The sequence below is a fragment of the Elephas maximus genome, chromosome 3 (assembly GCF_024166365.1).
Source record: "Elephas maximus indicus isolate mEleMax1 chromosome 3, mEleMax1 primary haplotype, whole genome shotgun sequence".
Classification (NCBI taxonomy): Eukaryota; Metazoa; Chordata; class Mammalia; order Proboscidea; family Elephantidae; genus Elephas; species Elephas maximus.
Window position 1 is genome coordinate 191918490 of NC_064821.1, and position 16296 is coordinate 191934785.

The following is a 16296-nucleotide window of genomic DNA, read 5'->3' on the forward strand; positions in this document are numbered from 1 at the left end:
TTATCCTTTACCCGCTAAACTCCACTTCTGGTATTACCACACCACATGAAAATTAACCAAAAGGAAAAAAAAAATTATAGAAAGATAATCAGTTATGCCTTTTATAATAGTAAAAAATTGGAAAAAATGCAAAAGTTTGATATTGGGGGCATGGCTAAATAAATTGGCATATTAACCCTTTGACTATTTAGAACAAAAGGTAATCTATGTAGACCTGATGACACACGGAACCGTGCACATCAAAAGACTTTTTTAAGGAATCCCAAGTGATGTGTACAGAATGAACACAATTATTATTAAATGAAGATTAGAATTCTAATGTAGATTAGTGTATCTCCAAAATTCTTTTGGAGAGGGTATAAACTACTGGGTGTACTATTTATCTACCTGTCAATCAGTTTTTGTTTTTATTTTGTGAAATATAAAGGTAAATGCTACATATCTGTGCTTGCAAATCAATAAACCAGCCAAGCCTTGTCAGTGTTTTTAGAATACACATAACCTTTTAATTCCTACCTGGTAAATGATAGAAGTCAGGGATGCATTTATTACCACAACACCATCCTTTAGGGCTTTTACGATATGGTAAGATCCATTAACTGTGGTTAGCTGCTCTTCAAAGTACTCCTTTGGAAACTCATGCGTAATCCTGAGATTCTGAAAATCAGCCCATCAGTAATACAAACTGGAAGAAACGTTTTTTTCACCATATACAATGTATAGGGAGGAAAAAAAGTTGGCTATGCATTCAGGGGATAAAGAAATAAAAACAAAATCTGGGCTCTCCCTCACTGAAATTCTAAACTGGGAAGATACAATTTCAAAATGGTACTAGATTTAGAAAGATCAATTAATGGCAAGCAACTGAGAATAGAAAGAGCCAAAGTTTATATAGATTTTAGAGTAATTTGTGCCATTCTGTAAATTGACAATCCTTAGGGAAAAAAATGGAACCTGGAGAATGAGTACACTTCACATCTGACATAGGCATTGCTACTCTCACCACTACAAAACTGTGCTAAGCATCTCTGAGGTGAGAGTTGTAGAGTGAGGATCATCTCCCCTCCAAAATGTGATCATTGGCACTCTCTTCAACCACTTTCTATAACTGTGACTGAATTACATTTTTGATTTCTGGTTTGGCATTCCTCAAGGACAGAACTATTTAATAACAAAAAAAAAAAAAAAAAAAAAGTAGCAACTTATTTCCAAAGGTAAAATAGAGGAGTTATCCACACACGGGGTGAGAATAGTACAAAAGAGAGACTCACATCTGAAACATATGCCTTGGTGCTACTTTTGTCAAACACTTCGACTGTAATGACATACACTTGTCCCACCTCAAGACTCCATCGATCTCCAGGTTGGACAGTGAAACCTACACACAAATCAAGAAACAAAATTATTAGATATTATAAATTGAATTGTGGCCCCCACAAATACGCATTGTAAATCCTAACTCTTACACCTATGCATGTAACACCATCTTGGAATAGGGCTTTTTTGTTAAGTTAATGAGGCCGTATCAGCGCAGGGTGTGTTTTAAATCAATCATTTTTGAGATATAGAGAGCAGATTAGGCATGAACAAAGCAGACGCAGGGAGGAAACCATTATCTGAAAAAGATGGAGGCAGACCGGTCTACAAGCTCAGGATCTCCAAAGACAGATGGTTAGAAAAGCTGAAACAAAGATTTTCCCCCAGAGCGGACAGAGAGAGCCTTCCCCTAGAGTTGATGCCCTGAATTTGGCCTTTCAAGTTCCTAAACTGAAACAGTGAGAAAATGAATTTCTGTTCATTAAAGCCACCCACTTGTGGTATTTCTGTTATAGTAACACTAAGAAACTGAGACAGCAGTCAACATTTTTCTATAATGAATTAAAAAAAAAACAAACTTTGTTCCTTGAGGGGGTTGCTGAGTTTCTGTGTGGGATGAAGGGAGACATGGAGATGGATAGTGGTATTGATTGCATAATACAGTGAACGTAACTAATGTCACTGAACTGTACACTTTACCCTTAAAAGTGGTTAAAGTGGTAAATTTTTTGTTATATATATTTTACCACAATAAAACTGAAAAAAAAATACAAACTTAACAAAACTATTCAAAGAGTATAGTTCACTTATTGTTGGAAATGGTTTCCAAAGCAGATTCTTTTAGTTTCCTCTCTCAAATTGTATAATAATTACAATTCCTGGTTTAGCTCATCTTTTAGTTTCCTCTCTCAAACTGTAAAGTAATTGTAATTCCTGGTTTAGCTCATCTCAGACATAAGGAACCCTTTTCACTTATATGTGCATACAAAGAATAAACCACAATCTTAGCTCATTCCTGAGGTGTCAGGCAAGGTTTCAGCTTCTTTCAGTCAGACTCATTGTTTCACGTGGTCTACAGGACAGTAGGATTCTTTATTCCTGGCATGTATAACGTCTCTTTTCTTAACCCAAACACTGTATGACATGGCTTTTCATAATTTTTCATGATCTGTTTCAAGATGCTTCACTCTTACTGATAGAATTCAACCATAGTAAACAATGTGAGAAAACATGTCAAAGTAAGATTGAATCTGAATGAGTTAAGTCTCAGAATGAAGTTTAAGATGCAATCTAGTTTTTAATGCACTCATTTTAGTGAAATAGCTTAAACTACTCAGCTTTCTCAAAACCATTATCTAAAAAATACCTAAAAATCCAGGCTCTACAACATATATGGTGCAATTTGGGAGTCCAGATACAGATCGCATGTGGACATCTTAAGTTTTGCTTAAGGAAATCATCTGAGCTAGAGTTGGGTGAGAAGAGAAAGGCGAGCTACTGGAGAAAAAAAAAAAAGAAAGCCCACAAGCAAAAACAAACAAAAATTCTGTCTTTTATTATCCTTTGGAAAGCAAGTAGGTATAGTTCTGAGAAGTGTCTGAGAGACTAATCATCATAGACTCTCAAAAGTGTTGTTGAATTTCAAATTTAAGAACAATGGAAAGGGAGAATTATCATATTCTGTGCTTTTAATATTCATTTAACTGCAGAAACTTTTCTCCCGTAAAATTTCACTTGACAGCAGAACAAAGTGGCGCCACTCTGTAGGAAGGGATACTCTGGCTGAAGGGATGAGCAGTGGTTTGATAGAGGGGAAGGGAAAAACACAACTTGCAATCCAGCCAAATGCCTAGGGCTCTGCAGACAGTTTAGAAAATCACTAGTTGATTTTTCTATTATTTGCTGTAAATCTTTAATGCCAACACGGTTTCTTTTTGCCACCAAGGATACTTCTAGGTCATGTAAACATCATACTACCCACTTCAGTTAAATTCTAGCAGAAATACAAACTTATTCTTTTATCAGTCTATACAAAACCTAATTAGGAATATGTAATTGTTGTTAGGTGCCATCAAGCTGATCTCAACTCACAGCAACCCCATGTGACAGAGCAGAACTGCCCCACAGGGTTTTCTTGGCTGTAATCTTTACAGAAGCAGATAGCCAGGTCTTTCTTCCACGGAGCCGCTGGGCGAATCTGAACCGCCAACCTTTCAGTTAGCAGCTGAGTGCTTAATCCTTGCACCACCAAAAAAAACCAAACCAAACCTGTTGCTGTTGAGTCAATTTTAAATCATAGTGAACCTAGAAGACTGAGCAGAACTGCCCCATAGGGTTTCCAAGGAGCATTCGGTGGATTTAAACTGCTGACCTTCTGGTTAGCAGCCAAGCTCTTAACTATTGCATCACCAGGGCTCCTTAATTAGGAATACATTTCCTCTTAAAAAATAACAATATACTACATCCAAGAGCTAAAAAGAAATGATTTCTGCTTTTTGTGAATAACTGCGAACTGATTGAACAGAGAACTCATTAATTCCAAGTACACCAATTTAGAAGATGTATTAATTCAGTCACGGACTAGGCTAAAATTTATCACTACATTATTCTACAGTGATAATGGAAGTAAAATAATATTTAATCTACTTAAGGGATCAAACTTATAAAGCTGCCTCAGGCACACCAAAGGAACTATTGATAATACATATAACTGATATGCTAAGTAGAGATTATTTTATCTATTCATTGAAGTAAATCTTCTAAAGGCTATATAGACAACTCTGTGCCAATCTAAGTTTTGTTCTAATGTGTACTCTAATGTAATATTCATAAAATATAAGAGCTAGACGGAAATTTGGAGCCCTGGTAGCACAGTGGTTAAGAGCTCGGCTGCTAACCAAAAGGTCGGCGGTTGGAACCCACCAGCAGCTTCTTGGAAACCCTATGGGACAGTTCTACTCTGTCCTATAGGGTCGCTATGAGTCAGAATTGACATGCCGGCAACAGGTTTTGGTTTTTAGATGGAAATTCAGAACTACAACAACCTCTTCATTTTACAGATGAGGAAACAAATCACCACAGGTCTCTCATTCATTCCTCCTTTACCAGAGTAAGATATCCTTCCATTGGTCTTATCTTTACTCTTGTGTTCTGAATCTCATTTCCTCTTGCCTTTCAGAAAACTTGCTCCACCTACTGACCCTCTTTTCCCCCATAGCTATGCCACCTCCTCTCTCTGCTTAACTTACAGGCATGATTAAGTTTCTCCTATCCTAAGAAAAGTCCTCGTTTGTTTTTTTTTTTAAACTTCTACCTTGTTTTTTCTCCTTCTTTTCATAGCCAAGCTGTTTTTACTGAAAAAGTGACCCAAGACCTCCTAGTTAGTACAGCCAAAAGGTCCTTTCAACCTTTATCTTACTTGACATCTCTACTGCATTTTACTGGCTGAACATTCTCCTCTTTGTAAATTCCTCACTTTGTTACCATGAAACCCCTCTGGGTTTCTGACTACTTTTTAAATACTCCTTCTGGGCCTCCTTTAGCATTCCTCTTCTTCGTCTGAAGCTGGCATTACACAGTTCTGGTTTTGGCCCTCTTCTCTCACTCTATATGCTCCCCCTAGGTGACTTTATCTACAATGGCAGCTTCAACCATCACCTACCTATAAGCTAGTTAACTTTCAAATATCTATACTCCTTCTGAGTCTTCCTCCTCCAACTGCATAATGAAAATTGCTGCTTGGATGTCTGTCCTACAGGTACTTCCAGTAACATGCGAAAAACTAAACTCATTATATTTTCCTTTAAACCTGCTCCTTCTCTTATATTCCCATCTCCATGAACAGTACCTCCAACCACCCTATGCCAGATGCTGGGACAAATTATGGATAATCACCATCCATGTCCTCAAGAAAGATACATATAGACAATTATAACGTATTTTAATATTTGCTGTCTTGGAAGAAATAACACTAGGAACTGAGAATACCAAAAAAAAAAAAAAAAAAATCATTTAAGTCTGCCTGGGGAATTCAGGGGAGTGCCTGAGACATAGTTGTGGCTCAATAAATACTGAATGACTAACTTTTATTTCATAGGTATAGTGAAACCTGTGAGGGCTGGAACTCGGTGGGACTGCCTTATTTTTCCGGGTCTTGCAAGTTTTCTGCCTTTGACAGGGTGTAGTCTTACTACTTTTCTATCACTCGTTTTAGTGGAAAATATTTGAGTTTTACTTCTCTAAGGTTTCCAGGTTTTGCTTTCACAAGTTTTGCTGTACTATTGTATTTGTTGACAAATGTCCTAGACACCTTAAAATGACTAAAGAACTTTGGACTAACTGATCCTTCTTATTATATTTTAGACAAATAACATAAACAGTTAACTGGTGGCATAACAGTTAAGCACTTGGCTGCTAACCAAAAGGTTGGCAGTTCAAACCCTCCCAAGGGTTCCATGGGAGAAAGACCTGGCGATCTGTTCCCACAAAGATTATAGCCAAGAAAGCCCTATGTGGCAGTTCTACTCTGTCACATGGGGTTGCCATGAGGCAGAATTGACTGCACTGCACCTAACAACAACAGTAAGCTACAAGAAATTCCTTTCAAGCCTGATGGAATCTTATCAGGGTAAGCCTACCAGGCCCTACAAGATCACAAGGTCTACCTCACCCCAGGCCATTCCTCTCCTACTACATTCCCCAGATTCACTGCACTTCAGCCTCAGGGCCTTCCTTGCTGTCCCTTAAACACAACAAACATGCTCCTGCCTCAGAACCTTTGCAATTGTTATTTCCTCTTCCTGGAGCTCTCTCATCCAGATATCTGCCTGGTTCATTGCTCCAGTGTCACCTTATCAGAGAGAACATCTCTGACTACCCAGGGTAAAATAACAGTCTGTATTCCAAGCAGTTAGAACAATGTTGAGCATATAGAAGGAATATGTATTTGTTGAATAGATACAAATATTCAAAAAAGAGGAAGTATCTCCTAATAAAACACTGACAAATGGAGTCCAAATCATGTTTCAGTTTTCTGAGAATTTAAATGTCACTGTTTTGTTTTCACTGACTACAATGGAACCCTACGTATCTTTGTTCAATCCTTACAGAGCAGTTTAGTACATTTTAAGAAAATTACATTGAACTCAACTGAGCAAACATTGAGCATCTATTGTAGGCAATACCATTTTTCTCAATTATTCATGTAAAATAGGAAATAGCAAATTAAATAAAATTCACATATGTTCCTTCAAACTCTATTCCCCCCCACAGTCTCCTAATAATAATTTAAAGTTGCAAATAAGCCCTGAAGTCAACAGATTCCAAGTTTAACTACTCTCCTTTCCTCTGCCTACCCTTCGTTTGAAACTATGACAATAATAATTTACTGTTAAAAAGGAAACCTACAGAAAATCAGTGTAGTATAACAGTAAAACCTGCAAAAGCTGGAACCTGTGTAAGGCAGAAACCTGTCAGAGAAAGAAAACGTAAATATTTTCCACTAATAGAGAGTGATTGAAAAGTGGTAAGATTGCACCCTGCCAAAGGATGCATGCTTTCGAGACCCCTGAAAACAAGGCAGTCCTGCTGAATTCTGGCTCTCACAGGTTTCACTGTATTATAATCTCCCTTAATAAGTTATTTTTACCAAGGAACGTGTCTTCTATGCCAGGCAAGCATAGATTGGCAGCTAAAACTTTAACAAAAGGATACTTTTATGGACAAAAACGAGATTAGTTTGGCCCAGTTGGACTGCTGTCACCGTGGCTGTTTTCTCATCCAATAAAGCCACTTTCTCAGAAAGAGACCGATTATAGGCAACTCTGTGGTCTTGCAATTCCAACGTATAATGTTCCAGGGGAAATTCCACCTCTGTAAGATATGAAAGACACATAAATGTAATAGCGGCAGCTAGCCATTCCAAGGGATAATGGTGTGTAAGTGGATTGTAAGAGGGAAATCAGAAAGCAGCCTACAATAAGAGCATGACCTGCTTCTAATTTCTTTCCCCCCATGATGAATTCCTACAGGTAGCCATCTTTTGGTGTATACTATTTGAGTTTATTGCTGGCACATGCTTATATTCCTAAAAAATGGTGATCTGAGAATAGCCAGAGAAAATGCCACTAGGTAAGTAAGAAAAGAACTAACGTTAGTGGGGTCGATGCACGCTTTATAAACTCACTGAGATTTTGGGATCGATAAGAATATTAAGTTCTCGGTTAATGAGCTGACTTTCTCAAGAAACAACTTTTACAAAGACTTTTAAATGGTCATTCAAGTCCCTTCCTTCTGGTAAGTATATCTTCACTTGTTCACAAAATTTGGTAAATTTTTGGTTGTTATTATAACAGAGAATTCAGCCCATAGGCACTGAGGCTAAGTGGCCTAACTATGCCACTTTCCTGTTCAAGATACAAGGGTTATCTCTGCCCAGCATTAGCTCAAGTATAGCAAATAAGAAATATTTTATCACAAAACCTAAAAACACAAAGAAGTATTTTGTATTTGTAATGTGACATTGCTTTTCTTGTTCTTGTTAGCAGAAAGGATTTGGAAAATGTGAGGCCTATAAAAAGAAAAATTACTTTACCTGTCATTCTTCCTTGAGCCATTTTTGCAACTCGGTATTTAATATATCCACCTACTAAGAGATAGATATCATGAGACGGTATAAGAAATATGTTCTCCAAAACAAGCAAACGTATCAATGCTGCTGCCACTTTCTAAAAGAGAGAGAGAAAAAAAAAAGCAAAATTTCCATGGCCAAATTCCTCAAGGTCATCTTGCTTCTGAAAAGCTTACTTCTTACGAGTTTATTTTAGAATATTTTATAAAGACTAAAAAAATGCAGGCGTGGGGACAAGGTGGTGGAGTAGTCAGATGCTTCTTTTGGTCCCTCTTATGGCAAAGACCCCAAAAAACAAGTGAATTGATTATATATGACAGTCTAGAAGCCCTAAATATCAAAGACAAAGTTGAGAAGTTGGACTGAGTGGCAGGGGGAGGGAGAGACAGTTCAGAAGCAGTGAGAATTTGTCACTGATCCGGCCGGCACCCTGCAGGCTGGATCAGCCGGTGCGCATGGGCTGAGGCAAGCGGTAGGGATGCTTTTTCCACACCAGAAGAAACCAAGCAGCAGAGCGTCTGCACAAGCCTCTGGAACCAGGGAAAAGCAGTGCTGAATCTGCGAAACTTAAGTGCAAGTGTCTAATCTACCTTGAGGGATCAAAAAAACCCTTCCGCCTCTGGGAAGCACCTCTCTCCCATTCACCTGCCTCCTCCCCACTCTGCTCCAGTCCTAGGCTGGCTTCAGAGACTGCTGCATCCTCTGGGCTAGAAGTGGGACCCATCGCGCACCCCATTCTCCCAGCTTTGGAGAGGGAAAAATTAATGTACAAATAACTGTCATAGATTCAATTATGTCCCTCCAAAAATGTGTGTATCAATTTGGCTGGGCCATGATTTCTGGTATTGTGTGATTTTCCTATATGTTGTAAATCCTGCCTCTGTGATGTTAATGAGGAAGGATGGGGTACAGTTGTGTTAGTGAGGCAGGACTCAATCTATAAGATTGGATTGTATCTTGAGGCAATCTCTGCAGATATAAAAGAGAGAAGGGAGCAGAGAGACAGGGGGACCTCATCCCACCAGGAAAGCAGTGCTGGTAGCAGAGTGCATCCTTTGGACCCAGGGTCCCTGTGCAGAGAAGCTCCTAGTCCAGGGGAAGACTGATGAGAAGGCTGACAGACAGAGAAAGCCTTCCCCTAGAGCTGCTGCCCCAAATTTGGACTCACAGCCTACTTTACTATGAAGAAATAAACTTCTCTTTGTTAAAGCCATCCACTTGTGGTATTTCTGTTATAGCAGCACTAGATAACCAAGACAATAACAAACAGGAAAAAATAATTTGCCAGCTCCCCTAAACCGAGACCTCAGAGCAGGCACAGCCCCTTTGCCTAGGCACAGGCATAAGGGGTCCACTGACTTTGAATGCCTTTCACCCCTGCCTAGAACTGTGTGGGCCCATTTCAACAGCGTAAGCCCTCATTAGCATAGCACAACAGAGTGCATACCTGAAGCCTATTTTCAACTGCAACAGCTGAGGAGGAGCAGCAGATTCGTGATATTTGATACCATCCTACCCATTAACCAGGGTCCTCACCTACCCACATCAGGGACCTGAGAACTGCTGGCTCCACCCACTCCACCTAGCCATCCAAGAAAGGGGTGTGAGAATAAGTGGCGTCTCCCAGTCTTTACAGCCAACAGCATTGTGTACCTAAAGTCTGGCTGCAAAATCCAACTATCCACGCACTCTAGGGAACAGGGACACACCTTCCACCCAGGCACTCAGGGGCAGCCATCAGCCCCCTACCTTGCTCAACACATTACCCCCTACTGCAGCCAGATACACGTGCCTGTTTCAATCACCCCTATGTAGCCACGCATGTCTAGGATTGTAGGTGAGAGCCTGTACCATATGCTTGGTGACCAATGACCTGACACCTGAGCTGAATTCACACAAGAAAAGTAAATGGACTCCTGGGCTCACAGACCTAGTAGCAGCTCTAATCACCTGGTGACAGAATGTGAAAGCTTCAAAGACACCAATAAATTAAAGTAGCTCACTCAATAAGCCTATCTGGGCTTATCAAAACAAACCAAACTAGATGCTAGAACACAGTAAGCAAACATAAAATAAATAACTTATTGATGGCTTGGAGACAACAGTCAATATTAAATCATGTAAAGAGACAGACCATAACGGATTCAGCAAGTGACCAAAACAAAGAACCAAGAAACCTCCCAGAGGAAGGTAAAGTCTTGGAATTACCTGAGGTAGAATTCAAAGAATTAATATACAAACTGCTCAAGAGATCTGAAAGGAGATCAGGCAAAACACAGACCAAGCCAAGGAGCAAACAGGCAAAACAACAGAGGAACTTAAGATGGTTATACAAGAGCATAATGAAAATTTAATAGGTTGCAAAAATCCATAAAGAGACAGCAAATAGAAATTCAAAATATTAACAAAAAAATTTCAGAATTAGGCAACTTAATAGAAAGTCATAGGAGCAGAATTGAGGCAATGGAAGTCAGAATTAGTGAGACTGAAGATAAAGCACTTGACACCAACTTATTTGAGGAAAAATCAGATAAAAGATTAAAAAAAATGAAGAAACCCTAAGAATTATGTTTTCTTTTTTTTTTCTATCAAGAAGAGTAATCCACGAGTGATTAGAGTACCAGAACAGAGGGGAATAACAGAAAATACAGAGAGAATTGTTGAAGATTTGTTGGCATAAAACTTCCCTGATATCATGAAAGATGAGACATCTATCCGAGAAGCTCATCGAACCCCACACAAGGTAGATCCCAAAAGAAAGTCACCAAGACATATTATAATCAAACTCTCAAAAACCAAAGATAAAGAGAGAATTTTAAGAGCGACTAGGGATAAGCGAAAAGTCATCTACAAAGGAGAGTCAATAAGACTAAACTTGGACTACTCAGCAGAAACCATACAGGCAAGAAGGCAATGGGATGACATATATAAAGCCTTGAAGGAAAAAACTGCCAGCCAAGAATTATATATCCAGCAAAACTGTCTCTCAAATAAGAAGGCAAAATTAGGGCATTTCCAGATAAACAGAAGTTTAGGAAACTTGTAAAAACCAAACCAAAATTACAAGAAATACTAAAAGGAGTCCCCCAGTTAGAAAATCAATAACATCAGATTACAACCCAAGACTAGAACGCAGGACAGAACAACCAGACATCAACCCAGATAAGGAAATTACACATAAACCCAAAACACTGAAAATAGGGAAACAGAGACGTCAATATGTAAAAGATGACAACATTAAAACAAAAAAGAGAGACTAAATAAGGTAGTCATAGATTTTCCTTATGAAGAGGAAGTCAAGGTGATATAAAGAAAGAAAAGATTGGTTTAAACTTAGAAAAACAGAGGTAAATATTAGGGTAACCACAAAGGAAACTAACAATCCTACACATCGAAATAAAAAACAGGAAAAACATAAATAGTAGGAGACTTCAACACACCACTTTTGGTGAAGGACAGAACATCCAGAAAGAAGCTCTATAAAGACACAGAAGATCTAAATGCCATAGTCAACCAAATTGATCTCATAGACATATACAGAACACTCCACCCAACAGTAGCCAAGTATACTTTCTTTTCCAACACACATGGAACAGTCTCCAGAGCAGACCACATATTAAATAGGCCATAAAGCATGCCTTAATTAAAAAGCATCTTCTCTGACCATAAGGCCATAAAAGTGGAAATCTATAACAGGAAAAGCAGGGAAAAGAAATTAAATACTTGGAAACTGAACAATACCCTGCTCAAAAAAGACTGGATTACACAAGACATTAACGATGGAATAAAGAAATTCACAGAATCAAATGAGAATGACAACACATCCTACCAGAACCTTTGGGACACAGCAAAAGTAGTACTCAGAGGTCAATTTATAGCAATAAATGCACAATCCAAAAAGAAGAAAGGGCCAAAATCAAAACATTAACCCTACAACTCGAACAAATAGAAAGAGAGCAGCAAAAGAAGCCCATAGGCACCGAAAGGAAGAAAATAATAAAAATTAAAGCAGAAATAAATGAAATAGAGAATAGAAAAACAACTGAAAGGGTTAACAAGACCAAAAGTTGGTTCTTTGAAAAGATCAATAAAATAGATAAACCACTGGCCAAACTGACAAAAGAAAAACAGGAGAGGAAGCAAATAACCCAAATACAAAATGGGATGGGCAATATCACGAGAGACTCAACTGAAATTGAAAGAATCATAATTAAGAGAATACTATGAAAAACTGTACTCTAACAAATATGAAAACCTAGAGAAAATGGACAAATTTCTAGAAACACACTACCTACTTAAACTAACACAAACTGAGGTAGAAAAACTAATAAACCTATGACAAAAGAAGAGATTGAAGTGATAACTAAAAAACTCCCAACAAAAAAAAGTCCTGGCCCAGACAGCTTCACTGGGAATTTCTACCAAACCTTCAGAGAAGAGTTAACACCAGTACCACTAACGGTATTTCAGAGCACAGAAAAGGATGGAATACTCCCAAACTCATTCTATGAACCCAGCATAACCCTGATACCAAACCACGTAGAGATACCACAAAAAAGAAAATTACAGATCAATATCCAACATGAACACAGAAGAAAAAATCCTCAATAAAATTCTAGCCAACGGAATTCAACAATGTATCAAAAAAATAATTCACCATGACCAAGTGGGATTCATACCAGGTATGCAAGAATGGTTCGACATTAGTAAAACAATCAATGTAATCCATCATATAAATAAAACAAAACACAAGAATCACATGATCTTATCAATTGATGCAGAAAAGACATTTGACAAAGTCCAACACCCATTCATGATAAAAATTCTCAGCAAAATAGGAATAGAGGGGAAATTCCTAAACATAATAAAAGGCATTTATACAAAGCCTACAGCCAACATCATCCTAAATGGAGAGACTCTGAAAGCATTCCCCTTGAGAATGGGAACCAGACAAGGATGGCCTTTTTCACCATTCTTTTTCAACATTGTGCTGGACGTCCTAGCCAGACTAATTAGGCTAGAGAAAGAAATAAAGGGCATGCAAATTGGTAAGGAAGAAGTAAAAAATAACTCTATTTGCAGATAATATGATCTTATACACAGAAAACCCCAAAGAATCAAAAAAAAAAAAAAAGAAACCACTGGAACTAATAGAAGACTTCAGTAAAGTAACAGGATACAAGATAAACACACAAACATCTGCTGGATTCCTCTGCAGCAGCAAAGAGAACTTTGACGAGGAAATCACCGAAGCAATACCATTTACAACAGTCCCCAAGAAGATAAAATACTTAGGAATAAATCTCATCAGAGATGTAAAAGACCTATACGAAGAAAGCTATAAGACACTACTGCAAGAAACCAAAAGAGACCTACATAAGTGGAAAAACATTCCTTGCTAATGGGTAGGAAGACGCGACATGGTGAAAATATCAATTCTACCCAATGCGACCTACAGATACAATGCAATCCCAATCCAAATTCCAACATTTTGTAACGAGATGGAGAAACAAATCACCAACTTCATATGAAAAGAGAAGAGGCCACGGATAAGTAAAGCATTACTGAAGAAGAACAAAGTGGGAGGGCTCACACTGCCTGATTTTAGAAACCATCATACTGCCACTGTAGTCAAAACACCTGGTACTGGTACCATAACAGATACATAGATCAATGGAACAGAATTGAGAATCCAGATGTAAACTCATCCACCTAGGAGCAGCTGATATTTGACAAAGGCCCCAAAATCTGTTAAATGGGTAAAAGACAGTCTCTTTAACAAATGGTACTGGCATAACTTGATATCCATGTGCAAAAAAATGAAACAAGACCCATACCTCACACCATATACAAAAACTAACTCAAAATAGGTCACAGACCTAAATATAAAATCTAAAACAACAAAGATCACAGAAGAAAAAATAGGGACAATGCCAGGAGCCCTAATACATGATATAAACAAAATACTAACCATAAATACCAAAGCACGAACACCGGGAAGAGAAACAAGATAACTGGGAGCTCTTAAAAATCAAACACTTATGCTCATCAAAAGACTTCACTAAAAGAGTAAAAAGACAACCTACAGACCGGGAAAAAAATTTTAACTACAACATATCCGATCAGGGTCTAATCTCTAAAATCTACAAGAGACTGCAAAACCCCAACAACAAAAAGATTAAAATTAATTACTTAAAAAATGGGCAAAGGAAATGAACAGGCACTTCACCAAAAAAGGCATTCAGGTGGCTAACAGATACATGCTCATGATCATTAGCCATTAGAGAAATGCAAATCAACACTACAGTGAGACACCACCTCACCCCAACAAGGCTAGCATTAATCCAAAAAACACAAAATAATAAATGTCAGAGAGGTTGTGGAGAGACTGGAATATTTATAACACTGCTGGTGGGAATGTAAAATGGTACAACCACTTTGGAAATTGATTTGGCGCTTCATTAAAAAACTAGAAATAGAACTACCATACAATCCTGCAATTCCAGTCTTTGGAATATAACCTAGAGAAATAAGAGCCATCATATGAATAGATACATGCACACCTATGTTCACTGCAGCACTGTTCACAATATCAAAAACATGGAAACAACCTAGTTGCCCATCAACAGATGAATGGATAAACAAATTATGGTATATACACACAATGGAAAACTAAGTAATGATAAAGAACAATCATGAATCTGGGAAACATCTCACAACATGGATGAATCTGGAAGGCATTATGCTGAGTGAAATCAGTCAGTTGCAAAAGCACAAATATTGCACGAGATCACTATTATAAGAACTTAAAAAAAGGCTGAAACACAGAAGAAAACATTCTTTAATGGTTACAAGGGGAGAGGGAGTAAAAGGGGAATTCACTAACTAGATCGTAGACAAGAATTATCTTAGGTGAAGGGAAGGACAACACACAATACAGGGGAAGTCAGCACAACTAGACTAAACTAAAAGCTAAGAAGTTTCCTGAACGCAGGTGCAGGGGTCTGGGGACCATGGTTTTAGGGGACATCTATGTCAACTGTCATAACAAAATTTATTAAGAAAATGTTCTGCATCCCACTTCGGTGAATGGCATCTGGGGTCTTAAAAGCTAACGCGTGGCTGTCTAAGATGTATCAATTGGTCCTAACCCACCTGGAGCAAAGGAGAATGAAGAACACCAAAGACACAAGGAAAATATGAACCCAAGAGACAGAAAGGGCCACATAAACCAGAGACTGTATCGGCCTGAGATCAGAAGAACTAGATGGTGCCCAGCTACCACCAATGACCACCCTGCCAGGGAGCACAACAGAGAATCCTGGATGGAGTGGGGAAAGTACGGAACAGAACCCAAAATCACATAAAAAGGCCAGGCTTAATGGTCTGACTGAGACTAGGGGAACCCCCGAAGACGTGGCCCTCCAGACTGTTAACCCTGAACTAAAATCATGCCCCAAGCCAACTCTTCAGAAAAAGATTAGACTGGACTATAAGACACAAAATGGTACTTGTGAAAAGTAAGCTTCTTAGCTAAAGTAGATAGAAAAAAAAACATGAGACTAAATGGGTAGCTCCTGTTCAGGAGGCAGGATGAGAAGGCAGAAAGGGATAGGAGCTGGTTGAATGGACACGGGAAACCTGGGGTGGAAGGGGGGAGTATGGTGTCACATTATAGTGATTGCAACTAGGGTCACACAACAATATGTGCATAAATTTTTGTTTAAGAATTAACTTGAGCTGTAAACTTTCACCTAAAGCCCAATAAAAAAAAAAAAAAAGATGAAAAAATTGCTCTCCCAACCACAAGTCATAATTTCAGTTAGTCTTAAAAAGTGACCATGAATCTTAATGCTATGTTAACTTTCTGAGTCACTCAGACTAAGAATAAAAAATGAAAAGCCTTCTGAAGAAGAAGCCGTAGGCAAATAAGGCAAATATGGTGCAATGAGAAGAGGTAAGACTTGACTATATGGCACAGAAATTCTCCTAACCAACTTCCAATTAACTGACTTGCCAGAAGAAGCTGCTCTCCTTTCCCTGTGAAATGTACTGATTCTTGGGAAGGCTTACCCAACATGACGTCAGTAGGTTGCTCTCTAGGATGTCCACACACTTCCATTGCCCCCACTTGAGTTAAATGGTTACCAAAAGATATTTGCTTCCCCCAAACCTAATTATGCGAGGTGTACTTGTATTTATAATTACATTAAAACATTCATCGCCACTATGAAAAGAAAGAGAACTGTAGTTTCTACAAAAATTTAGATGTTTTAGAAATAAGTTAAAGGCAAGGTGCTAAAATGTGCTATGGAATTAGGTGTAGGTGAGATAAGTAAAAAATTGGGGAA

At 38.4% G+C, this 16296-nt stretch overlaps 1 protein-coding gene across 1 annotated transcript in view; it reads right to left on the reverse strand.

Annotated features, from left to right (window-relative positions):
• The window catches only part of NUP210L (nucleoporin 210 like), a 145105-nt gene that overhangs the window by 114079 nt on the left and 14730 nt on the right, over nucleotides 1-16296 (reverse strand). Inside the window, exons 6-10 of the mRNA XM_049880588.1 lie at nucleotides 7910-8042; nucleotides 7030-7188; nucleotides 2684-2752; nucleotides 1272-1378; nucleotides 517-657 (exon numbers count right to left, since the gene is read on the reverse strand). Coding sequence (XP_049736545.1) covers nucleotides 517-657; nucleotides 1272-1378; nucleotides 2684-2752; nucleotides 7030-7188; nucleotides 7910-8042 — 609 coding nt within the window. The remainder of the gene's footprint in view (nucleotides 1-516; nucleotides 658-1271; nucleotides 1379-2683; nucleotides 2753-7029; nucleotides 7189-7909; nucleotides 8043-16296) is intronic.